The sequence below is a fragment of the Lasioglossum baleicum genome, chromosome 14 (genome assembly GCF_051020765.1).
Source record: "Lasioglossum baleicum chromosome 14, iyLasBale1, whole genome shotgun sequence".
In the NCBI taxonomy this organism is placed as follows: Eukaryota; Metazoa; Arthropoda; class Insecta; order Hymenoptera; family Halictidae; genus Lasioglossum; species Lasioglossum baleicum.
Genome location: NC_134942.1, coordinates 6,138,968 through 6,166,942, shown reverse-complemented (window position 1 = coordinate 6,166,942; position 27,975 = coordinate 6,138,968). Strand labels below are relative to the sequence as shown.

The 27,975-nt window shown below is 42.9% G+C and overlaps 1 protein-coding gene across 2 annotated transcripts in view; it reads left to right on the top strand.

The window, feature by feature from the left end:
• The window catches only part of LOC143215813 (disintegrin and metalloproteinase domain-containing protein 10), a 361,388-nt gene that overhangs the window by 106,334 nt on the left and 227,079 nt on the right, over positions 1–27,975 (top strand). For both annotated transcript variants that reach the window (XM_076438313.1, XM_076438312.1), the window contains exon 2: positions 11,776–13,243. In XM_076438313.1, the coding sequence (XP_076294428.1) occupies positions 13,153–13,243 (91 nt within the window). In that variant the 5' untranslated portion in view covers positions 11,776–13,152. The remainder of the gene's footprint in view (positions 1–11,775; positions 13,244–27,975) is intronic.

The window sequence follows — 27,975 nt, the reverse complement described above, 5'->3', positions numbered from 1 at the left end:
AGAACGTTATTTTCTTCTTTACGATACAGATGTGTGCTTAATGTGACGTATCAAATTCCGTGGATAATATCCTCGGGTTTTAATTTTTAATCGAGCAGACCGCCAGCCATTTTCTTAACGATCTTGTCTCGGAGAGAAATGGAGCTCGCGATGCTTTTAAAAAAATCCTGGAAACCGACTGGCAGAGCTTCCCGTCTCTTTTATTCGTCCTGGCCGTTTCCCCTGGCGTAAGTTGGCGCGTCGCTTCGAGTCGACCTCATTAAATTTATTATTTCGCGACATCAGTCGCAAATATCTCCTAATTTTCCGGGGTGGATCGTCTCGTTACACGGGGAATTTATAAAATCCTCTATCGTCCGTAATGAGAGGGCAAGTTTTCGCTTCGGGGGCCAACGCGCTCTAATTACGCACGGACACGGTCCCATGGTATCGCATCCTTGAGAATGGTCGCGCGGCCGGTATTCACGGAATGAGTTATTCGCCTTATCTCGTTGTTACCATCGCAGCAAATTGCCGCGCAGCGCTAATTCCTTCTCCGCGAGGATTCGACGAGGATTTTCTTCAGCGAACGGTTTCGGACACCGAGGATATCTCGTTGACGCGATAAACGCCGGACAAAAAGAATCCGCACTATCGAAGTTCCGATGCAGTTATGGTTGCAATGATCGAAACCAGACTAAAAACTTGCATACCAGGTATGTAAATATGAAACCGGAATTTTTGTATAGAAAAATACACGTTTATTGTATGGAAATTATACAAAATATTTTATTCGAAGTATTGCCCATCGGTAGCTATACATTTTTCCCATCTCTCTGACAATTTGCGGATGCCACGCCAAAAAAACTGTTCCTCTTTTAAGGCAAACCAGTCATCGAGTCATTTTTGTACATTTTCGTAAGATGTGAAGCGCTGCTCAGCAAGTGCGTGTCCCATCGATGCAAATAAGTAATAATAGAATGGAGCCAAGTCTAGTGAGTAAGCCGCATGCGAAAGAATCCTCAACTAAACGTTTCAATCGTTTCCTTGAGCGGTTTTGCTGTGTGTGATGGTGCCTTATCATGAAGAAAAATCACATTGTGATTCATGTGGGACCCATTTTCCCATCTTCTGGATCTTTCCCATGGTTTTCAAATGTATGGAGACGGCTTCTTGTGTCACATTTAATTGATCCGCGAGTTGTTGTTGCGTTTGAGCGTCATCCTCATCCAACAATGCTTGCAATTCGCTGTCTTCAAACTTTTTAAACCCCTCAAAGCACTGTGATTTACCAAGAGCATGCTCACCATAAGCTTCGACAAGCATTCGATGCGATTCTGCAGCAGTTTTCTTCAAATGATACCAGAAAATCAGTGCTGTCCGCAAATCGTACTTTCCAGACGCAAAATTCGACATGTTCAACGCTATTAAAAACTATGCTGTTGTATGAAACTTGTATGGTTGTGAGTTGAAAATCTTTATCAGATGTCAAAACAAGAAAATGGCGTCAACGACGCGTTTTGACGGTAACTACATTGACAGCTGGGGCCACATATGGGCAAATTCCGGTTTCATATTTACAGACCTGGTACCTCTCCCCTTTAATATAATTACTCGACAGCGGATCTTTATGAAAAATAAAAAATTTTCGCATTGATTGTAGGACACAGGAGTCATATGAAAATTGTATTCTTCGAAACCTCCGTTTAGAATACGATTCAATAAGTTCATCGTGCTTGTACCTTATTGATAATGCAACATTTAGTGTGCTAAAAAGAACTCAGTGTTGATTCATCGAAGAAATGTTCGATTGTCCAACTTGCGGGGCGAGTTGTAGGTAAGCGAACCGCAATTCTATTTCCGGTGGTGGCTGCCACGGAAGTTAAATTTCAATCTCGCCGAGCCTGCTCGTCGTTAGACGGCAGACGGCAATTTCAGTCACGCGGGGGAACAAATGCGGCGGATTTTCGGACGGGTTTACTGCTCGCGAGATCGGGCCTAGAACTTGTTCGCGGGTAATTGGCGACCGGTTAGGCGATCGGGTTGACTTTGCAACGTTCGGCGAACGTTCACGGAATGCGGACCACTGTAAGCCCGAGGCGCATCGCCACGCTCTCCGGAACTTCGCAATTTCTATCCTGTCTGGCGACGTGACACACCCGAGGGACTTTGATTCTTCGTCAAACTTTAAATCCCCGCCCCGGCCGCGTCGCGTCGCTCCGCAGCAGCTCGTCGGAACAATTCGCTGTCCCTTCGAGGAGATATAATATTTTCGAAGCAACCAGACGCGAGCCCCGCGGAAGTGCTTAAATCCTAAAATTTTATTTCGAGCGAACAACGCTGTCTGACCGAGCTCGGCGCGGCGACTTCTTTCTACTCGCGTTTATCTCGAGCGTCTCCCGGACGCCATCGATTTATGCGACAGGAAATTTATATTTTCATTCGAAAACAAACCTCGCCGCGCGAACCCTCCTCCAGATATGACGACACCGACGCGCTTATTTTATCGGTTGCAATGATCGCAGCTGGAAAACGGAAGATGGAAACCGGAGTGATACATTGCTCGCTGGTTTATCGTTTTCGCGAACACCGACGCTCCAAACAGAGAAAACTGAGTCTGCCGTTCGATGGCACTTGATTGACGCCAATGTCGTATGTATCTAATTACCGGGGAAATGCGCGCGCTGCTCGCACCGTTCGTTTCAAACATATTTTAATCACGATTCTTTCAAGCGTTTCTATTTCGCGCACGGTGTACGATAACGATGGAGCGGAATGGCCGCTGCTCGTCATTATGGAGAACCATTGCGCCGTGGACAATTTGTATAAAGAATTTCTGCACGATTATTTTCGTGAAAAACGTGTCAAGGGGTATGTGAACAGCAATAATTACTATTTTATTATTATTATGTCGCATAGTAATGGCGCGACCTGGACATTATTATTAAACTGTAGGCCGTTCGCGTAGAATAGAAATTATTTGCATCGCTTGGAAGCAGCAGGGACCGAAGCAGGTACATTTTATTAAATGTACTTATTAAGATGACAACAATAATTACGTGTGTCTGCATACGTACGTGTACTCACAATAATAATACTTTTTATCACAATTGAACTAGCTCACGAGATGAACCAGGTATGGAGTTTACTAATTGAAACATTCTATATATACAGGGTGAGTCACCTAACGTTATCACTTCAAATATCTTTGTTGTTTTTAAAGATACGTCGAATGTCTGAAGGACAAAGTTGAATGGTAAAATGGGGCTCGTACGACACCAAAACAATTTTTGTTTTTATGTCATTTGATTAAAAAAATTGTATAAAGCTATGACACATAAAACTATGACACATAAAACATACATAAAACTATGTATGAAAAAATGTATAAAACTAAAATGTGGAAGCAGAATACGTTTATCACCACTGAGACACGTCAGGTTTTTTTCTGTCCGTGACCTGGAATGACCTTGAGTAATTATAGTCACTGAATTCGTAATGAAAGGGGCTATCATTGTAGATGTTTAAAAAAAGGGTGATTCCATTTAAAATTGAAGGTGACCTTGATATCTCTACAAAGTGACACAAAAACAAAAATGTTTTTGGTGTCATATGAACCCCATTTTACCATTCAACTTTGTCCTCAAGGAATTTAATGTATCATTGAAAACAACAAAGATATTTGAGTTGATAACGTTAGGTGACTCACCCTGTATATCAGTGTTTTGCAGAATTACAATTGAATTACTCCAGGAATTATATATGTTACAAAGTAATTGGATTACATTGTAATTCAGTCATATTTTAATTTATAATTCAGATCTTCATTCAATTAAATTACAATGTAATTCGTAATTGCAATTGGAGTACAATTATAAGATACTCTGTAATTAAATTACATTAATTGCGAAGTAAGATGTAGTTAATAGGTAAGAAGAGGTTGAAAAATCCATGTGAAGGTTACAAACAGAAGGAATTTATTATTTCTAAATTTATAATATCTGAATAGAAATAACTTCTGCGTTACACATTTTTTAAATTTCAACCATAAACGTAAAATAGCGTTAGTTATTATGAACGAGGACGAGGAATAGAAACTACGCCGCACAGACAGCAAACTAGAGGGTTATTGTTGCTCGCTCGCTTCGCTCGCTCGCGAGTAGGGTTGTTTTTGCTCGCTCGCTTCGCGAGCTCGCGGATAGGACTGCTCTTGCGAAAGGGTTAGTGGTACGCATGGCTAGTAGTACCTATAGCTATTAATGTTTTTTTGATTTGGTGTGTGACTCTCCACGAGCCACACAAAGAACTTCCCGATTCGTTAGTTGCAGTATATTATTATCATTATTTTTAGTACGTTTTAAGAAGATTATACGTTTTCAGGGAAATTCAATAGTTTTCTACTTATCAAGATGTTTGCTATATGGCGTCGCCTTAAACGAACATCGTAGACTCGTTGCTCGCTTGGTTCCTTGTTATAGCGTACTGATGTTGCAAAATAAATTGTCTTAATTATTATAGTTTTTCGCAAACGATACGACTCCTCATGATCCGGGTTAGCAGTATTGACCTTGGTTTTCTTCGATACTGTTAATTTAAATTGTCCCAAAATATATAAACCGCTCAATTTTGAAACTCTGCTCAGTGCTACATACAACATGTGTAAAGTTCGTTTTTCTGATGTTTTAAAATTCAAACATACTTTTCTCGTATGTTTGTCCCTGACTTTTATGAATCGTAATCGCTTCAGCAGGAACCACTGGAAATTGACTACGTGTGATTTGATATTTTTCCTCACTCGACATATTTACTTGATTCGATATTTTTATTATTGGTGGCAAATTTTGATGAATATTTGCATTTTTCATATAATCACGATAACGAGTTCTTACTTTCACTCCTACTCTGGCCAATTGAAAATCTAACCACAATATAGACGGAATTTTAGTATTTTCTTGAAAAGTAATAAATTTTAATATTCCGCATGTGTGCTCCATTAACCAATCCGTTTTCAACATTAATGTTATTAATAATTATCATATTGTTTATATTAATTTTCAATTTAATCTCAGTTAATAATTCGTTTTGAACTGATTGTTTTTTTAAAGATTGTAATATAAATTTTTTTTGTACTTTCATCGATATTCTTTGAAAATGTATTCTCGGGAGTAGAGATGATTAACTCACTCTTGCATTGGGATAATTTTCGATTATTGTAAGCGGAAACATTAGCGTAAGGTACAAAAAAAAATTTTTTTTTAAATTAAAAAAATTTTTTTTAATTTAAGAAAAATGAAAAAAAAATTTTTTTGTGTAATTACGTTTGTTTCTTCGGTGGAAACTTTCCATTCTCTCGTATAAATTGCATTGTAGAATCAACTCCGTTCGAAAAAAACTAAAAATCTAAAAAACTACTTGACCAATATGGACCAAAATCTAATCAGCTCTAAGTTACGACGGGGCACATCGATTGCATCATTCATCATTCTGATCGCGTTGTTACTTTTTCAGAAAACGTTAACGAAAAATTTGATACCATAGAAACAGACATACGCACACACACACACACACACACACACACACACACACATACGAACATTTTGCTTAAAATAGTCTAGAATGACTGCAATGACCATGAAACGTGAAGATCTGCTAAAAAATCGATTTTCGATTTTCGGGGTCATTACAATAACTTCCCTATAAAATCGGGAAGTTAACAAGTATATGAAAGAAAAACATAAAAATACATATCGCACTTCCTCAAAGTTCTGAGCTATAATTTGGAGAGCTGTATTTAAATTATATCGTATTTCAATTACACATCTGATTAAAATACTTAGTAATTGAATTAATTGAAGGGTTTGAATTAAATAATTCAGTTACGAAGTTGTTGAATTTCTATATGTATAATTGAAATACAATGTAATTCAGTTGCTTAATTGAATTACAATATAATTGAATTAGCACAAGTCTGCTGTATATACAGTCACCTGATAAAATTCAGGGTTGCAGTCATCGTTCACGCGGACCTAGTTAAGTGTTCATGACCACGCGTTTCCCACTCGGGAATGTGGATTGTTAATCAGAGTGGGCAGCGTTAGCAGTCTATTAGAAAGTAAAAAGTGGGTCGTCTGGGTCGGTGGGGGTCCTGTTCCCGCGGATGTGTAAGCAATAAAATGAACGCTATTTGTTCGACGGGCGAGTTTTACGAGCGAACGGTCCGCATTCAGTGGCGGGCGACGTCGGCGAAGTGGCCCGTATAAAAGGAGGCAGGAAAGCCGTGAACCGCCAAGTGGCGTCCACTAAAGTGGACCGCGTGAAAAGCGCCTTATTGTCGCGCTCGGTCCTTTGCCAGCACTCCCCTCCCCTTGCCTCTTTCACTCTTTCTCTCCTCAGCACTTCCTATCGCGATCGACGCCGTCCGACAAAGTCGTGCTTTCACGGGAAGAGATACCGGGGGCCGACAGCGACGAAGAAAGAAACAAGAATATCGTGGTCGCGCCACCCATTCGCCATCCACGGATTCGACGTCTATTTTTCGACCGCGAAGGCCCGCGCACAGAGGATTCAGACGTTCCCGTTCGCCGACGCGACGTCTTTTCCGCTCGCGATGCAATCTTCGTAAAGCGTGCAAGCTCCGCGCGGAAAACCACTCGCCAGTTGATAGAAATACTTTTCTGCTACGGTCCGGTTTCCTTCGTTTGTTTAAACGGATCCACGTGAACATCAATTCGAAAAGAATTTGATATCTTGCCGGCCTGCGGCGAGATTGCTTTAAGCTGCCGGCGGCTCGTCGACGCGCACCGGATTCACTGGCAACGACGGCGGAAAGTTGTAATTGCGTTGCGGATCTTTATGCAGATTTTCCGGTTTTGTCGGATATTTTGTTGAGATTGAAATGGGAGAACGAGGGAGGTCACGGGGAATCTTTTTGGTCGGATTTCTTGCCGCGGTAGGAACGGAGGAATTGCATAAATTGTTGCTAATACAGCTTTTTGTTCAATAATGCCGGATATAATTGCTGGAAAAATGTTTTTTCTCTAGTTACACGCTCTCTTGGAAGGATCGAAAGAACGTTTCATCGAGATCGAGTCTCCTTTTCCCAAGAACCTCGAAATCCGCAGACCGTTAATTACAACGTGGAAATTATCGCGGAGGAAGGTGCGCGAAATTCGCGAAGAATAAATCGCCGGTGGCTGGCGCGCGGGGGCGTTAACGCGAAAGGAACAAAAGGGATTAACAGGTTCTTCTGTTTGTCTGTTTGTCGGCCGGGTCGTTGCGTTAATTACAAGAAAGCGAGCCGTTACTTTTGCATCAGCGGTCTCTCTCCCGCGGATATTTTTCCTGTTTTCCGGTTGGTCGATAAATTCAACGACGTCCCGTTGCTGTTTCGGTTCTCCTCTAACGGTAATTAAATGCAACACACGAGAGGCTGGAAAAAATACTCGACAGAGGTGTTCGCTATGAAAAACCGGAGGTAGAGCACCGTGCAAAAAAGTATCGGGAGCGGCTAATTATCTTGTTAATTACGTCGGTGAGAGGTCGTGGGGAGGGGGCCAGGGGTATGTAAATCGGTATGCAAACCGTGGCGCGCGTGACCGAGGAAGAAGACGCTAAAACGAAACTCGCAGCTCGGCCCGCGGAGCGGCGCGGCGCGGCAGGTGATAAATACCGAAAACACGATAAGGGGGCAACGAAAACAAGCGGGGAAGCTTTGCAATTAAAATTCAGTAACTCGCTTAGTGAAGTACAACTCGGCCGATTGTAGTCGCCCCCGTTAAATACAATCAAGCGGTGGCCCGGTGGCCGGGCGGGAGCGCCACGACCGGGCTACAAATCACTTTGCAATCGGCTTCGGGAACTAGGAATGGAAATACAAAGGGGCCGGTTCCCTTTCCCTGCTGTGAAAAAAACGTAAATTGAAATCTCACCGTATATTTCCTCCCAGCCTCCCCCTCTTAGCGTGTTCGCGACGTTTCGCTTTTTTACCGAACGCGTTCGACTTCGGAAGCTCTTCGACCGCGGCTTTGTCCTCCCATTGTCGTCTGACGTACATTATTGACCGGTTCTACTCGCTCTTGGTACAACGTTTCAGATTCGCGTTCCACCGCGTCGCGTGATGTTCTCAGTCCAGTGATCGACAATGCGCGCCCCGTTAATGGCATTTCGTTTCCATTCTACTACCCTATTCAGCCGAGGCTCTCCCCTTTTGTTTGTTATTTCGTCGGAGGCGGCGCAGCGCCCTTATCGCCGCGGCGACGTTCTTCTGTTTTCTTATCTTTAGGGGACAAACACGGCTCCGTTGCACCGAAAATAGGGCTCTTATCGCGACGCGCTCTTCGCGGCACTGCAGATTTTTCTTCCCCGCTGTTTTGTTTAATAATGGCGAGACTCCCAATTCCATCGAGCTGCCACGCCGACAGGCTAATTACCACGTACGTTTGTCACCTGATCGAATCATTGGGAGTAATGCTTAAAACAATTCTGCTGATATGTTCCACGATTTTGTAAGTAGTATAGGTCCAGACTATTTTCATAGTTTCAGACATATGAATTGCAGAATATATTCCTTCAATTTTATTTTCAATGTTATACATTTCACATCTCGTTACTGTTCTCTTGAGAATAAAGTCTGCAAGTAGGGCGAGTCAATATGTAGTCAGACGTCTCTCGTTGTTGATATACGCACTATGCATACATTTCTTGATATTCTAATAGGGCTTCTTTTAGCCTTTCTTCTGCGTTTTTATTCATTAAATAAATATGAAATCATGTTTGGCACGTATCCTGTTGGTTTACCGATACTATCCACTATGTATTATCTCTAGTCTGTATTATCTAAAGTCAGGAGTCGTTAAAATATACACACATGACCACCTGAAGAACTACGCTCCGCGACAATACTGTAAGACATCATATAAAATCATGTAAGTCCGTCTTAAAAGAAAGAATTCCCCCTTCTTACGTACAGTGTTTTATTGTTTTCACCAGGAGGCGTTCTTCGACTCAGAGTTTTTCCTAAAATTTCTAAAAAATTTCGAAACTACATCGAAGTACATACCTCGTATTAGCCGCGACAAAACTACAAGACAATATGTGTCTTGTGTAAAAGAAATAACGCGTAGAGTTTATTTTTGTTATTTATTGATAAAGTGTGGTACTACCTTTATCTTTTATAACTTCTAACATTCTTCTTGGTAACGATTTATACAATTTTTTAATTGTTTTTTGGCTTAAACGTGTCCACTCCTCTTCAACGCACATTTTTAACTCTCCTATGTCGTGAAACTGTTTTCCTCTAGAGTATGCTGCTCTAGCTAGTATTCTCCAACAATTTTCTATGATTTTCTATTGCCATAGCATCGACACGTGTTTCATTAAAATTCAGAATACGAAATATTACTTTATATTGCACTAAGCAAGTAAGTAGCATTTATTCCACGCAGTTTAAATCCACATAAATTTAAAATTTTGCATCAATTATTACTTTACAGACGCAATTCTTTAAAGATTTCTTGAAAATGATCTAAAAGAAGATCGAAACGTTGAAATAGAGATTTTGTGAAAATTTGCAAATAGTGTTTATTGTTAATATTTGATCGAACCAGTGCGCCGAAATCACTAAAAATATCGTTTTTAACAACAATATACAGTAATTTTCTATGATGTTTATGTCAGGGTATCTCGCGAGCCATGGTAAAATATCTATTCCTTTTCTTTCAAAGTAATCTTGCACTACCTTTGCACTATGCACAGCTGAATAATCTTGCTGGAATATAAATTCTTGTTTCGCTATCTTAGCTGCATATTTCGATAATTGCTTATTTACAATGTCTATATGTAATACATATATGCTTAATTCCAGCATTAACTAATTCATTCAACGAATAAATTCTGTAGAATACTCTGTTCCCGTTGTGCCGGCGTTACAGGCAACCAATTAAATATTAACGAGCGACAAGCGGACGACGTCGAAATTTAATAATTATCCAGTCGTGTGGCATATCGGTAGTAACATTTCTGACATAAATTAAACATAAAGGGCGCTACGGGGACAGAAGGACGCGCGTTGTCACCTCGGACGAAGATGAATCGTTCGTTTAATTGGACGCCCCCCACCCCAGCGTCGGTGGCGACGCGAGGAAATGTAAGCGATGAAATATTTAGCGTTCGCTGCGCGACTAATTAATGAAACGGGATTAGAGTGTGATAAACACGACGGAACAATAAGCTTCGCTCGCGATCTAATTCCCCCCGGGGGGGGGGGGGGGGCGGAGCCGGGTATTTTCATCGGGAACAGGGACAGGTGTTCTCGAGAGCGACCGGACGAAATAAATTCGTTCCACTGTTTCCTTTGTTCTTATCGATGAAATTCCCATGTAAAGTGCCCGCGCTACATTCGTTACAAACTTCTTCGAACCCCCGTGGAACTGGTGGCAGGTCGAGGGGACGCATTTAAACGAGATCACTCTCGGTCATTAGGAGAGAGGGGAATTTTATTTGCATGCAATTAAAAACGCAACTTCGCTAAATACTTCCAATACTTGTGCCCGGGACCGCGACGTCGTTCGATAAACTTGCAAATAGCTGCCGCGGATGCAATTAAACCAACCTCGCGCGTAGACTCTGCGAACCCCGAGGAAAATCACTGGAAAGTTTCTGCGGTTGCTCCTGCATCGTAAGAGCGTGTGCTACCGTCTACCTGTTGTCAGCCGGGGCTCAAACCAAAATTACATTGTCTTCGAAGAATTTATAATCAACCCCAGAACTACCCAGCATGTTATAATGTCGGAGATATTTTTCTTTTTCGGTTCCGGGAGTTATAGAAACTTTTATTAAATCTGCTCTCGGCAGTTCCAGTGCTAATGTACTGCAGTCGGATGCCTGAGAGACTTCTATTTAAGGGTATTTTTAGAAAGAAATGTATATGTCGGCATTCCAACCGTGTCCGAGAACCTTGAACCTTCTTCTATTCTAGATTCTAGATTCTATTCACTTTAAATTAATTTTTAATCGGGTTCCGAGGTAAAGTTGCACGTCCATGAAAATTAACTTATGAGCTTGAATAATGGGCTGCTCTTTACTTTACGAATTATGATGTATTTGGTATGTAATCCAGTAGATTTGCACTCAGCGCGGATGCAGTTCGAAGTTTCGAACCTCTAGGATCAATAGTTGAGGAGCTATGGTCGCTTAAAGTTGAGCATTTTTCAGTGTTTTTGACAGGTAAGGGCACCGCCATATTGGTTTGCAGTGACGGTCGCTTACTAAGTTGGTTAGATTAGGGGGGCGGCAAGGTAAGCCGCTCGCGGTCGTCACTACAAACCAATATGGCGGCGCCCTTCTCTGTCAAAAACACTGAAAAATGCTCAACTTTAAGCGACCATAGCTCCTCAACTATTGATCCTAGAGGATCGAAACTTCGATCTGCATCCGCGCCGGGTACAAATCTACTGGATTACATACCAAATACATTCGTAGGAGAAAGTTGCTAATTTTGAGTCCGGTAAAGTAAAGTTTACCCGAATAATTAATTCTGTGTGATCGTAGCCACTATACGTTACCACCAACCGTACCATGATCGGTTTCAGATTTTTTGTTTGTTTAATTATAGAAATTATAACGATTTTAAAAGTAGCGGGAAATGTATAATAGATAAATTCAGTCTTGTAATTTTTTATAAAACGCGATTAATGCGTCAGAATAAATTCTAAATCGAGGATCTCAGTTATTATGGGGCTCCGAGGAGGAAATGAGATCGGCCGCACAAGTGAACCGTGATTTCTCATAATTTTGCAGGGGCACGCAAAAAGGTCTGCGAGGATTCCGGCCGGGGCGTAGGATCCAGGCGTTGATCATCGGCGGCTCCTTTGAACGGTGGACGCGGCTTTAATAACCAGTCAACCACGCGAAGTATTTCATTAGAGAGGAGAAGATCCGGAGGGGTGAAGGGAGGAGGAGCTGGAAGGAGGCAAGGTGGAAGAGGAGGATGAGGAAGCGGGCTGAGTTTCCGAGCATCGCGCGCGATGCTGCGAGTCTGCGGGGATAGAGGCAGGGCCGGGGTTTCCCTTTGACGCTTATCCCTTGTCTGCGCCGACGAGATAGGATCTCGGTGGTCCTGGCGCGAGAGGAACGCGAGCCAGGTCCTTGCCTCTCAGCCCGCGGAAACTTTAATAAGTGTCCTGTACCGGCAGCAACAAGTTCTTGCCCACGTTTCTGTGCAGCTGGACTGGACAGCTGGACCTTTTCTGTTCCCCGCAGACGCTTCGTAGAAACTGGCCTTCGAGAACGCGATTACTAAAATTCCCCAGGATGATTAACTGAACGACGTAATTGAATTAATGCCCGAACCACACTGCCCTAGGATGCTAAGACCGGGACCTTTGTCTTTCAAGGCTGACGACTCGAAGAGGACGGTAGGTCTGATTCTAAAGTTGCTCGGTGACTGTTAATAAAGGACTGCGTTGAAGATTACGATATGCCTGAAGAGTTGCCGAACGTCTCGGGGGACCGTCTCCGACAGTGCAGCTCCGGCGTGCTATTCTTCCCGGTCTGCGTCGCCTCGAAGTGGAATTTATTTCCAGGCCGGGGCGCCTACTACGTGTCTCCGAGAATGCATGGTCCATAGAGCAAAGACAGAGACAGAGGCAGCAAGGAATACCTTGTCGGCACGAGCAGATCGTGTGTCGGGAGTGATGTTTGTGCTTGCGGACTTTAGACGCGAGGTATCTTGCGATTGCTGAGACAGAGCGCGGGACTCGAGCGTGTCTGTCTTCCAGCCGGCAAAAGTGTTGCTGAATATTTAACTTCATTGTGACCGAGGTTATGCGATCTTCGGCGAGGGTCGGACTCGAGGAACCGGGGCGGGGGTGGAGTTGCGGCTCGGAGACGCGGCCCGCGATCTGACCGGAAGTTGCAAGAGTTTATTCGTCGTAGAAGAGAAAGGGAGGGAGAGAGAAAGAACGAAAAGGAAAATTGAGAGATTAAAGGGACAGAGTGTAGTAGGGAAGAGGTGGACCGAGTCTGCTGGAGAAACCCAGGGACAGAAGGAGAGCGAGAGGGATTCATGAGGGGAAGAGAAGAACAGAACAACGGACTGCAACGTGAACGAGCAAGTTGAGGTGGGGGGCGGAGAGAGAGAGGACAAGCAGGGAAGTTTCTGTCTGTCCGAAGTGGATGGGGGTGAAAATGTTCGGAGTGTTGCTGGCATGTGTCTGGCTGGTTGCCGGCTCCCCGTTACACCCGTGGCCGCTAATACCGCACAAAGGTAAGTGGCCCATCTACTTATAACTTCTTACTGCACGCTTTCCCCGAGCTCGGTCGGGGGATCATTATTTCGCGGCGGGATTTCTCCGTTCAGTCCACTGCCAGATTCGATAATGTGTATTATCCTTTAGTTTCGAAACTCAATTGATTGGTTTTCGCCGAGATACCAGCAATTTTATAAGATTCTCCACGGTTCTCAGTAGTACGAGTCGGTCATAACTCGGACGCAGGCGAAAATGATGCTTTGACACACGATTCTACTTTGAAATTTCAAATTTCTTTGTTTAGTTCATTGTGAGAGAGAGTATTGGTATAATAGTAGTATGAATAATAGTAGTAATCAACCTTAAATCGGACCTAATAAGATCCACTTTTGATCTACGCATTCGTGCGTTGTTTCTTTTTGTAAATTCAAAAAGAAGTCAGCACTTTCAGAAGTCCTATCAATTTCTTCCAATCTTCAGTAGCACAGGTCAGTCATTATATCGAAAAAATCGGAACCGCTTGTTAAAGCAGAATATTGCTCGGGATATATGAAAATTTGCATGATTCCATTAAAATAATTCATGCTTGGTCCGGGAGAATAGCTCCGAGGAATTTCCTTGGAGCAGCTCGTCAACTAAAAGCCGGGAAAATTATGAATTAAGGAAGTTCGAGGTTGAAAAGCTCCTTGAAAATTGCTGCTGTAGGTAGATTTTCTACACTCGAGGAGATAGAATGAAACTTCTCCCGTTCCCGTCGTATTTTAAAGATCAGAAATCGGATACGAGACCACGATTCTCTCCATCTCGTTTCTCCTCTCTTTCGTCGCTCTTTCTCTCGTTTCCGTCCCTCGAAGAAGAACAGCTAGACTCCGTTCCGGCCTCCACCATATCCTGATCGTACGTTCGCCGCGGTGATGCGGTTTAATGGAAACCCGGAAGTTTGTTGCAACTTTTTCCCGGGGCGGTCCTTTTTTCATCGAAATTACAGGAGCCCCAACGGGAGGGTTGCAACCCTCTCCCCTCACCGTCGCTCTCCGGAACCGTATCTACGTCGGCCGACAGTCAGCAGACTGTAGTTTTACGGCCGATGCGAAGACCGTAATTTAAAATACTCCGCGATAAAGGAGACGAACGATAACTGCTTAACAACGAGGGGGAAAAAGTTATTCCATTTCACGATGTCGGTAATCCGATGCGGAAAAGTTGCCTCGACGGCTTTCCTTTTTTTCTCTCTCCGGGAATCATCATGCTGCGTCCCGTCCCGCACGCGAATTACGCGGGTACAGAGGTCTGCGAAGAAATTTCATTTCTTCTTCCTTAATCTTGTCCGCGGTTCCGTCGATGTTCCAGGCAGCGCGGATTTACTTATAGTCGGACGTCGCCCGGCGAGTTCGGATTCGCGATCCGTATCCACATTTTCCGAACCAAATGCCGATGCTCTTCAATTTTATTCTCCCACCGACTAAAATATTCGCAGATCCTTTCTTTCCAACGTTCAATAAATCGATGAAAAAAATCGTACACTGATTTTGAAATGGTCATCGACTTCAATCTATAATTTCATGCTAATCTCAGTCATGGAAAAAATTTTTCAACGTCCGTAGAGACATCTCTGAATTCATGCGATTCCCGAAATGAAAATGCGATCCCCATTTCCTCTGCAAAATCGTGTTCGAACAAAACGAATTCAGGATTGTCGAAGTTGAGTTCGAACGAGCCCAGTCACATTGCGGTACGATTTTTGCTGACAAAGTTACAGCAGCTCGAATTTCAATAATTTTTCGATGTATCTCGGTTCTGTCGCAAGTAGTACAAGTCCACGAGTAATTGGACGCCTCGGTTATATATTCAGATCCACAGCCCGCACCGATATTTTCACGGTAAATACTAAACATTCAACTTCTATCTTACGAAGATTCAAAGATGAGGACCAATTCGTAAGTAGTATGAGTGTGTCCGTGTTCCGACGTCGGAGTTGCAGATAGTTCGACAGTCGCTATCTACAGTTTCCATGGTCAACAATATCCGTCGGTCGCGTTCTACAGATTATACGGCAATATCTACACCCGCAAGTAGTACTAGTCGGCGGATAGCGAGTCGCCGGGCACTGTAAAGCGATTCGTTCTACGTGGCGTTCGCAAAGTAAATACTAAACAGAATTCGCTTCGGTGCTATTGGTTTAACGAGGCTATTCGCCGTCTACCGATCCGGTTTTTTCACCGGTGCGCCCTTTCATCGAGCGGCGAGGGATGAAAATGAAGACACGAACCGACGGTAAATCGAGCGGTACCGAGTGGAAATGCACGCTCGATTTCGCAAACGCGACGCTCTCGCTATTACGCGGCTTTGCTCGCGTAATCGCGCCGCCATTTCAGGAATTAGTCCATCAGGATTCAACGTCGCGCGAGACCAACCGAGTCGTGTCGACATTGTTGCCGTTTCGACCGTGTCCACCGAGGAAAAAACTCTCCCTCTCTCCGGTGGACCATTCTTGTTTCTCTCTCTCTCTCCAACTCTCTCACTCTCTCTCTCTTTCATTCTGTGTCCGCGTGTCAGAAAGCGCGGCCCGTAATACCTCGAGGATTAATTGGCCGCTCAGTGGATCTTTTCGAGCGTTCGTCTAGAGGATTAGACAGATAAATACAGTTCTCCTTGCTGGACGAGCTTCAGTCTTCGTGGCCTGAGCTTTCTCTCTACTCCTAAACCGCTCGCACATCTGTGTGCATATTCCCGACCAGCTTTGCGACTTTTTTCATCGTCACACTGCTGAACTCCCCGCTTTTGTTCACCTCTCAGGCGTCTACAAATTGGGCCTAGCAGGATAAGCATCGTTCAGCGACCCCACCCACAATTTTTATTGATATTGTGTGGAAAAGAATGGTTAAGGTTGAAACATAACCCCTTAAGATTTTAAGTCGCTAAACCTTCATATAAGGATGATATGAGGGTAAATATGTACCTTTAACTGTAGCATTTTATTTCTCGGTTGTTAATTAAGATATTTATGATCTTAATCTTATTTTATCGTATTTTTATATCTTATTATTATATTATTATTTATATATATCTTATGATTAAGATATTCAGATGAAAAAACAACGAAAATACTCGAACTTACCTCCTTCATATCATATATTTTTTTCACAATTGTGATCAAATTAATAAGGGTAGAAAAAATCATTTATTTTTTGGGGGGTGGGGATTGCAAGCAACCCTTAGAGTGACCACTTCCAAAAAATTCAAGAACAATTATTATCTATCTAATATATAAAAAAGTTTCGAGATGATCGGATTAGTGGAACATAATAATAATAATAATAATAATTTCTATTTTAACGGAATATTATATTTTTTCTTCAGAAAATAAAATAGCAGGTACTGAGACAAATCCAAAAAGGATTAACCCTTCATCCTCGTATGAAGGGTTAGCGACTTAAAATTTTATTTCTTTCAACCTGAAACCATTGTTTTCCACACAATATCAATAAAAATTGTGGGTGGGGCCGCTGGACCTGCTAGAATTAAATTGCCGCGATCGACACTGCTACGAACGATTAAATGTGTCACATAATCATTGAAAGTAATTTGGAGAAGATTTTGAACAGAAACCCTGCAGAAGTCTCGTGTGGAGTGTAAACAATACGTTTTCTACGATTTTCAGTAGCACGAATCTTTATAACTTCAACAATTGTGGAATGAAAAATCTATAACGTCGTTCGATCTGTAGTGGTAGGTTCCGTGTTAAGAGGTGAGAGTACAAGCTCGCGTACGAAGTGCAATATGTTCCGGTGATAGAGATCATGGTGTGTTTATTGAGTTCGATTTCTAATTAGCCGGCGGTCGGGGCGCATCGTTCGAATTTATTCCGGTGCATCGTCGAATGCTCGGTGAATATTTAACCAACTGCCGGGAAAGGGTGGCCCTGTGGAGTCGGTCTCGCGTCAGCAAAAGAAGAATTTAATATCGGTCCTGTCTGGCGTGACGGTGAGCTTTCGCATTACGCGAAAAATGCCGGCGCAATTAGAGCGGCAAACGGAACAATTTCATTACGCGTGGATAGGGGGGGGGGTTGGGGTGGGGGTTGAAAGAGCGATGTGTTCCAGCAGCGACGATGTCGGTCGCTATTTCGGACACGGGCTACGTCGAAAGAGCAACTCACGCGGCAATACGGCAGTCGAAGACAAAGGACGAAATTAAGCTTCGCTACTTCTGCCAGCTTCGTGCTCTCGTCTATGTATCTATCTCTCGCTGTTTCTCCCCGTTTCGCTCTCTTCCTCTACCGCTGCTCTATTTTCACGCGGATTCGATGCGTCATTTTTACATACTGCACTCTGCCAGATTAACTTCCATTATGTCGCAAAATTTTTAAGCTGACAACGGGAACCCGGTGTGTTCCCATTGTTGCTCCGCGGTGCGTAGCTTTTTACGTAATGCCGGCTTATGGTCGTGACAATGATGTTCGAATTTCACGGAAATTCGATGCGCGACTTAATCCTTTAACAGGAAGCCGCAGAAACTCTGTGCTGATGCAATAATGATAAGCAAAATCATGGAACATCGTTTGAAGCACGTCAATGCATTCCGTTTCTACCGCTAGTAATATACATCCACGAATAGTCGGACGGTCCAGTTGCATTTAGACCCACAATCCACACCGCGACTGTAACTACTAGACAGCGGATCTTTATGCAAAATAAAAATGTTCTACCTGAATTGTGACAAACCGGAGTGAAACAAACATTCATTTTCTTTTTTAATACGTTTAACAGGTTGAAAACGTTATAACAGCATTTTTTAATCATTCTAATGGTTTCACTGTTTTAAATTACACCTACTCATTTTTATCATAACTGCATGAAATCCGCTCTCTAGTAATTACGTAACGAAGATCCACAACACGGTGCTGGATCGTTAGGAGCTCTTGATTATCGACTGAAAAGGATCTACGAATTTTCTACGATGTTTTTAGAAGAGACTTTTATGTATTTATATGTTATTCGAGATGCTTTGCAAGAATGTAACAAAATATTTGACATTTCTCGAGCATCCGTAGCCAGTTTCTGTAAAAAAAAAGTGATCCCGAAACGCTTTCGTTAAACTGGCGAAAATCGGGTCGTTCCGGCCGAAAAAATCCCGCGCAAACTATTACACGTACGAAATTTCGCACAAAGCGGGCAACGTTGGCGGGCGCGCGGCTTTGCGCCTCCATTAAAAAAGAAAAAAATAAGACAAAAAGGTGGAACGAAAAAGATGAGAACACGTGGGATTTTGTGCATGACAACCCGATACCTTTCCGCGCATGGCGTTTTTCCCTTTTAATTTAACGCGGCAAAGGCGGCTCGTTAATTAAAATCCGAGCAACAATTTCCGAGGCGGACTCGGGTATAATCCGGGATCACGGGGGTTCAGAGTTCTCGCAGGGCAAATTACCCGTGTGTGTGCCGGACTCGTCGCGAGAACCTTAGAAACGCGGAGTCAAAGCTCGCCCTTATTTCAAAGCCTGCGGGGCTTTAAATACCTACTGCGTGGGGCGTGGGACGCGTCCAGTTCTAAGAGGCTTAACGGGAGAGTGTGCGTGACGATTATCACTGGAAGTACTAACTGACCAGTTGAAGTCACTCGCTTTCATCCCCTTTTCTAAAAATAACGAGATCACGTCTGATGGCATTCGTTGTGAAAGTATCCTTTCAGTACCGATGAATTAAATAACCCAAAGCTGTTAACTCCTCAGACATTTCTCTGCACTATTAGGCCTTTGTAGGAAATGTTTTAAATGAATGAATTTTAAATAAATAATGATATAGAAATTTTTATTCGTCTGTTGCAATTGAAATGACCGTTTTTCACATTTGAAACTTCCCGCCTTTGTAGTTTAGTTTTTCCACGACAGATGGGGTTGAAGTTGTACAATTTGAAAAGTACATATCTCGTACATGAATTTGCGTGTATAAGATTATTAATATTGTATAGTATACATGATTCAAAATCGATTTTCGTTCACCATGGGAGAAAAGGAAATTCGTATAATTTACTCGTACGAGTTCAAACTTGGACATACTGCGTCTGAAGCAGCGAAAAAACATAAATGCCGCTTTCGGTGAAGGTATAGCAAGTGTTCGGACCATAAGGCATTGGTTTGAAAAATTTCGTTCCGGAGATACAAATCTGGAAAATGAGCCTCGTGGTCATAAGCCAGCAGCTATTAAAGATTTCGATTTAAAACAGACAGTTGAAAGGGATTCGCGTGAAACCGTAATTGCCGATAAATACTGTCAGGAAATTGATGTAATGGACGAAAAACACTGCGTGTTAAACAGTCTGCATTAGTCAATAGACGTGGTGTAATATTGAAACAGTAAACAAATTAGCAGAGTTGAAGTGTGAAGTTCTTCCTCACCCCCATTATTCGGCGGACCTGTCACCTACTAGTTACCATTTTTTTCAAGCACATAGATGGCGTTTTGAATGGAAAAATATTCAAAGAAGAACTTGCTGTAAAAACTGCATTTGATGAATTGATTGCCTCACGTTTATTAGATTTCTACCAGAAAGGCATTGAGGCACTTGTATCACGATGGAAGAAGTGCATTGATGTCGATGGATACTATTTCAATTAATGGAATATGAATAAAGCTTGTAAAATAAAAGTTTATGTTAAGGATTCAAAACGGCCATTTCATTTGCAACAACCTAATAGTAGAGTCGCCACTCGACTGCTAAGACAGTGTTGGGCAAAAAATTAATCAACGATTGACGACTAAATTTCTACTTCAATCGTTAATCGCAACTAACAATTAATCTCCTAGTTTAGTCGTTAAAATTGCGGTTAACGATTAAATACTTATTAATCGTTAATCGCGGTTAACGATTAAATTTCTACTTTAGTCGTTAATTGCGATTAACGATTATTAATCGTCCATCGGATAATTGATTAATGATTATTGCTGAAATTTCGAAATGAAATACGTAATCAGAACTGTATGAATACTGAAAAAAATGTAAACTGAGTTTAGGTGTATTGTCATTTGGTCCATAATATAAATTCTGTTTACGTGCTTTTATGTTTTTTTTTCGACGATTCCTTTTTTTAATCAACGATTGACGATTAAATCAATCGCCGATTTATTCGACGATTTCTATCATTTAATCAACGATTGACGATTAACTTCATCAATCGATTGCATCAATCGCGATTATTCGACGATTTCTTTTTTTAGTCGTATACACTAATCAATCAATCATGATTAAAATTTTAATCGAATAATGCCCAACACTGGATTAAGAGAACATGTTCGGGACGTTGTTGTTCAAGAAAATGTGCCGAACTTTTTTGACGCCCGGAGAGGGGGGGGGGTGCACTTAACGAGAGATATCATAACCAGTTTGCCGACGACAATTACGGGAGTATAATGAGATGGGAAGTGGCCTCGCGTCAATTATTAACCCGGTTCCAGGTTGGCCTTGGTGGCCGAAGGGTTCTCCAGACTTCTCAGCTCGCGGGAGAGCATCCCTTAGACGTCACTCTCGCCGCGTCTACGCGGCTGATTAAATTAAATCACGCTCATAGGCGGAACGGGGCATCCAGCGGCGTCCTTTAATCGAATCCGGCGCCGTTAATACGCCGGAGAAACTTCCTAACGAATTAAGAAACTGCGACCAAACTCGCGACGCCCTTCGAGGGCTGTAGCTGACGCTGTGACGCCCCCGCGGCTCTCCAGGTCCTCCGCGGATACTTCGATCCCGGTAATGGAGACCAATCGAGTTAGTATCGATTTATTTGCCACCGATGTCTGCGGTTTGACTGTCACCTGACGTCACACTAGAACGAACTATCGCTTCTCGTTCTCGTCGACGGAGAAGTTCAATTCAGCGGAAGTAAACTTTTTAAAAGACAAGTTCACGATTTTTTTTTCTCGCAGCCCACTAAGGCTACCGGCTTGACATTTTTTGAGCATCTAGTATGATGCTACATACGCACTTTAGCCAAAGGGAATCTTGAAATACCGACTAGGGGATTTTTTTAAAGGATTTTTATATTCTTTTCCCACGATTTTCTTGGCGTCTACAGTAATTAAAACTTCCTTGCCGTTTATAGTTCCCGCCAAGAAAAAGAAAATCTACAAGTCTGATTCGATATTACAGGGCAAGAGGTTAATTGGGAATTTGCGGCCGTGGTAGAACGTGCGAGAGACTTGAGAATTTTTCAGAGAGATTTTTTTTGTTGGCAGTGTTTTCTTTTTGGGAAGGTCTTTAATTAATAAGGTCGAGCAGCGTGAAATTGGTGGCGACTTTTTTGAGATTGGATCGACAGCTTGAAGATTTGATACACGCGTTGGAGCAAGGGCTGGAGATATTATAATAAATTGTGTACGTATATTGTTACTTTCTTAGAAGCTTTTTGATTATTCAGAGTGCATGAATCCTTAAAAGCGATTTTTTTAAAAATAGACTGAGAAGTTCGAGCACATGATTTTGAAATTATTTATATGGAGTCCTGACCCTTTACCTGAAAAAGCTTTTGAATAAAGGATGCCCAGCTAGCTGATACTGTTAATACACGTTTTCGTTATTCAATCAAGAGTACAAATTTTTGATATTGCATATTTTCGTAGATACTCGAATTCCATCATGAGATCATGAATTAAACATGCCTACGAAGTCAAAAATATTGGAATCTCTTCGGAATCTATTAGAGGAAGTGGAATCTTCGAAGGTTTCCTACTTACATAAATTTCTGAGTCACCTCTCTGCATGTTCTCCAATTAGAAAAGTCCAAGAGCTCAAAGATGATAGGAACTTTTCCCAGAATCGAACCTACATTTCAAAATTTTTCGACATTTCATATCTCTGCCGATTCACAGCTTTTCAATCGAAATGCTGTTGCATTAAAAAAACCTCCCTGAGAACCTGAATATATGGAGAATTTTTTCGGATGGCCAGCGAGAGTGCATGAATACTGAATATTTGTTGTTTATTCAGTGGCATGAATTTTCCCAGGGAAATGCCCAATTAGCGGATCCAAAAAACGAGGATCCAATCCTTCTGGACGTCTAGACCCGCAGACCCATCGAAAAGCTTTTAAATCACGAATCCGTGAAAACCTGAAAGTATCGAATATTTCTTTCTCCATAAATATTAAAATTGTGGTAGAGGTACATTTTTATGTTGCTCCTGCCTCTTGAAATTGAGCCAGATCATTTTTATTTTGCATGAAGATCCGCAGTCGAGTAATCGGAGAACACTGGAGATAGCTGGCGGCAAGAACCCGCGCGTGAAATAGTAATTTTCAAGAAGTGGAAGTGCCATTTCATGATCAGACGGCACGAGAGGGTTTTTGATCTCCGAAACAGGTCCAGCAGGGCAGGTGCGCAAGAATGCAGTGGTCTCGCGGTTTCTTCGGGCACATCCCTCGAGTAGGTGGAAAATGGCGAAGGTGGTAGCGGGCGTAACAAACGTAGAAAAACGTCGGCACGTACACAGAGAAACCGAGAAAGAAAGAAAGAGCGAGAGAGAGAGAGAGATAGAGAGAGGGGCCAAGGATTTCAAGTGAAATGCGGCGTCATCAAACGGACGGAACCTCGGACCAGACGTGATGCCTGCTCTCGCAAAAGGGAATGAAAGGGGCGTTGACGAGAATCTCGTGCCTTTCAAATCTCGCGAGCACTTCATTCCTGTTACCGTTGAACCCTCTGTCTCTCGAGGGATCGCGATAAAAACATTTATTCAGTAATATTTCGTTCGTCGAGAGGTTGGCCGAGAGATTCCCTCCCGGAAGCCTCCACTCATCCTGCGAAAACACCGGGGGCATCATTATTCTCAGAAAGTTTACACTTCCGTACCTGAAATCAAGAACAAGCGTCCTCAGTTGATCCCTCCCTCCCGGAAATTCCAACTGCTCATTACCATCAACCGGCGCGCCGTGGAATATTCGAGGAAGTACTCGAAGACCCGGGGACGGGAGACTTCCATTCGAAGCTCGTTAAGATCCTCTCGAAATCTTCTTCGAACTGGCTCCTCGATCCCTCGTCGAAGGAGAGCGGTTGTTTTTCTCGAACGTGACGAATAGATCCTCGACCGGGGAAAAAGCGCGGAAACGCGGCCACCGAAATATACCCACTGGGTGGCCTCAGAATCATGGCCACCCCGCAAAACCCTCTGGCAAAGCTCAATCCATTATTTTCAGTTCCCCGTTCTCGAGAAAATCGAGGAAAATTTTTCCAATTCACGGGTAAAGTTCAATTAGCTTGAATTTTCTAGGTTGATCATTTTCAAGTATAAACTTGTAAGAATTTATGGACACTGGAATATCTTCTTCAATGTTGTGATAGCACACAATTTATGAAACACCCTATACGTACCTCACAATTATAGAATGAAATGTCTTCATGCCAGTAGGCTTGTTCTTCAGTATCATCGAATTTGGAGAGGTGCAGCACAATTAGACGCCTCGTCTGACCAGTGGCCGACTTCTTCCACTTGGCGTTAGAAACGCACGCAGGCAGTCTCGCTGATAATCCCTCGGCAAACAAGGAATAAATACATAAATGAATTCTTTATGATACGAGACACGTGTATAAACAAGTTTTATTATACCTTTTTCCACGTTCAAGCTGCTGAAACACTCTGTGCACTCGGCAGTAGCGTGCGGCGATTTTCATCCGCCGTGAGTTATGCACGGGGCGCTCGTTTCGCATGCCGGCCAACGCGCTGATAAATAATTTATTCGACCGGTCGGACGCGTTCCCAGTGAAAACGCGTCGCCGAGGAATTGAATTTGAAGAACTGCTGGCTTTCGAAAAAAAAGAATACTCGGTGACGTCAACCTGGCGAAGTCGTACCAACAGAACTAGGAAATCTTGGTAAATTATTCGTGCATCCGAAAATCACATGAGCACGAGCACGTTTGCCAGGCGTCGTCTCGCGTCTGTCATCCAGGCAAATGCTTGAAATGTCTCCAGAATGATGCCGGTGAAGGGTCGAACATAGATCTTTCAGCAGTCACTCGAAATTTAATCACCGTAATACTGGATGCCATGGTGGTTTCTCGCTCCTTTGGGGCTCGCTACCTTCGGGGAATCCGAGCTTTAAATATTCTTCAGTGGCTCTGACGGCGGTTCAACCGTGCAATTAACAAACGGGACTGAATTTTCACAACTGCAGAACCTCGTAATCTCGGAATAGCTGAGCAGATACTATGACCGAGGAACGCTTCAAAGTACACCGAAACCAGTTGATTAGAGAATTTTACTGGGTTTCCCGAATTCTTTAAAGGTCACAAGGTTCAGGGACCTTTCAGCTACATGTTCATCCCCGAAGACCATGAGAATCCTCGAATAACTGAGCAGATCGCGATTTTAACCGAGAAACGCTTCGAAATACACCGAAAACTCAACGTTTTACAGAGTCTCGACAATTTTTCAGAGTTCACAGGGAGATTGGGGAATCCTATCGACACGTTTCCGCGGGATGTAAACATGGAAATTAGAGGACTACGGGCGCGCAACAGTAATCGGCCTTTTCCCGGTACCCGATGGCTCTTCTGTGCTCGCAGCTGCTGCCACGCGATAAGGGGATTTCACAATATCGAGTTACGAGCGTGTGCAAAGTCGTTACATCGGGGTCGAGTGCCCTTCGAGGGCCCTTTATTCCGCACGAGCACTGCCAGGAGCAGCCACCTTTCGAGACCTTCTTACCTCTTCTATCTGCGTCCTCCTTCCGATTCGGTTCTTCGAAAAACCGAGTGGCGCTCTTCAGAAGGCGAACCGGTCTCGCGATAACCGCTGCCCGTTTTGTTTCCCACACCGATTCCCCTGCTCCAGGGCCGTGCGAACCAACGGTACCCGGCGACGTCAGAATTCCCCGTGATATTTATTAACCCCTCGCGCAAACAACGCTCGCGTGCTCCTTGAATTATTGAGACAACAAGTAACACTGAGAAGAAGAGGATGAAACATATCCGGCCGACTGTGTGTGGAATGCTTTTTCAAGTGTACTGCATTTACCGACTCGATACCGCAGTGCAGATGCAGCGGAAGAATCTTGCGCGACGTTCCGAAACCGAGATATTTAGGGAACCGTTTGCGAGAACGATGATTAAAGGCAGACGTTCGAACGGGAAGCCCTATTTCATTAGAGAGAATGCATCGTCGGAAAGAAATTCCTGGGATTCCCCACATTCTCAGTGTTCTTCTCGTTGAGTAATTATTTCCCTTTCGTGCGGTAATCGGCGGTAAAAAACTTGTTTCCTTTGATACCACTGCCAAGAACGCGCGCACCTCTGTTTCTGTTTAGAGACGCTTTGTAACGCCCGGCAATCCTATTCAAGGACCGCGGCAGGAAGTATAGCGAACAGTAATTCACCGTTTATTTGTGCAACTGGCCTTTAACTACCTGGCCTGCGTACAGCCAGATTTAACCACTGTACCAACCGCCCGCCATTGTTCCTCTGAAATGCGACCGTTGTTGGTCTTTATCAATCGATAAATATTCTGCTGAACAAACCGCCGATCCACCAAAAAATTCACTTTTGCCTGCAACAACACTCCGAACCTTCTAAACAATCAAAAAATCAACTCACACATCAAAGCTCGAAGTTGAGCTTTTTTTTACCATTTTTTCCACACGTTTTCTGCAGCGAAATATTACTTACTAAAATAAACTACTTTATTCTTCATAGAACCTTTTAAACAATAAAAACATCGACTCACATGTCAAAGCTCGAAGTTGAGCTTTATTTTCCAATTTTCTCCATACGCTTCCTGCAGCGAAATATTACTTACTAAAATAAACTACTTTATCCTTCATAGAACCGCTTAAATAATAAAAAAAATCGACTCACATGTCAAAGCTCTAAGTTGAGCTTTATTTTCCAATTTTTTCCACACGTTTTCTGCAGCGAAATATTACTTGCTGAATTAAACTACTTTATCCTTCACCGAACATCTTAAACAATAAAAAATCGACTCACATGTCAAAGCTCTATGTTGAGCTTTATTTTCCAATTTTTTCCACACGTTTTCTGCAGCGAAATATTACTTGCTAAATTAAACTACGTTACTTTGCTGCATGTAATTTTGAATTCGAAATTCGGAACCAGAACAGAAGCAGAGGAAAATTATAATTTTTCCCCGATATCGCTCGAATGTTTAGCAAATATCGAATCAGCCGCGATAACACAAACACACGCACACACGCACACAGAGGTACAAAAACACGAGCACATCAGCCGCAGTCTCATTCGGTCCCGCGGCGTTTCTATCACCCTATCCACGGCTCGATTCCTCGTTCAAGCGAGAACGATTCGATAACGCACACCGACGGCTCGTTCAGATAAGGCGGTAAGTACGTATCCATGCTTTTCGCCCGGGGATAAGTGCTCGCACGAACACCGTCCCGACCGTATGAATATGCAATTTTATATTCGACGGCCTCGTCCTTGTCGGCCCCTGCATCGTCGCACGGTGCTGCAACTCTTCCCTCTGCGGAGCCATCACCGTCGCGACACAGCGCCGGTGTTAACCAACACCGTTATCTTCGAAAGCTCGTATAATCTTCTCTCTCTCTCTCTCTCTCGGGCTAGCGGCATCGGGGCCACCTTGATTTTTCGCATGAGTTACCGCCCATGTTCACCCCCTACCCCATGTCAACCCCCTTTTCATCTCTCGCCGCAGCTCGAGTTTCAAAGTGGAAGGGCTCGCCTTGTCCTTGCGAACCGCCACGCTCATGCATTTAAATCTCCTTTCCCTTTGCCGTATTCCGGCTGACTAATCACTGGCTCGTACCACTTACAACGGCTGTTGAACCGGTCCAAACACCAGGTCATTCTGGTTTAAATTAACTGCAGCCAGTATTAAATGTAATCGTACTTTTCTTTAGGATCTACTCTATGCACCGAGTGTCTTGTTAAACAATAGAATTTGTTTAGGAACACATCCTTAAGACTATTTATAGAATGACTTGTTGATGTCATTTTTAGATTATTTTAGAATGCTCTTTTTCGCCCAAACAATTACCAGTTGTAGATGCATTTCCTCCCTATAAAGTTTGTTCAAAAATTAATACAGCTTGGGAAAAATATTTTTTTTCCCGGTGTGTCATTTGCAGGTTCCAGCGAAAGGGGGTCTTAATATGGTACACCTTGAGTCCCTAATATGACAGCTAGTGCCATATTCGGCACCCACGCCAAGAATATATATGTCAATACCCATATTAGGGAACCCTTGGTAGTGCCATATTGGGAACTCCACGTGGACTGATAATACTAGCTACTGATGAAGAGAAAATGAATTTGAGCACAAACCAACACTTGGCAAACATTAATATAAATACACTGAAACTACAGATGTGTTCAAACATTTCAAAATCACTTACCTTCCTCGAAAAAAGATGCAATCGAAAATCTAACCACTCAAATATTCAACACGTGGAGACACAACTGGCGGAGGATCGATACTAAAATCTATAGAATGGTGCGATTGCACTGCACACTGTTGGGTAAACATGGTAAACTATTGTTTGAGGATTTATATAAGGTAGTGCCATAATAAGCGACTATACCATATTTGGTCACTTCACCCTACGTCCAGGAATGTACACTGACAAATGAGCGTTCCTACTACTTGTTTTAAACAATAATTTTTTAAACAACATGCTTCATGTGAAACGTTATAATATCTTGAACACAGTATACGTTAATTCCCGTACGCTGCCCGACTAACGAAGAGTTAAACTATTTGCACAAACGTGTACA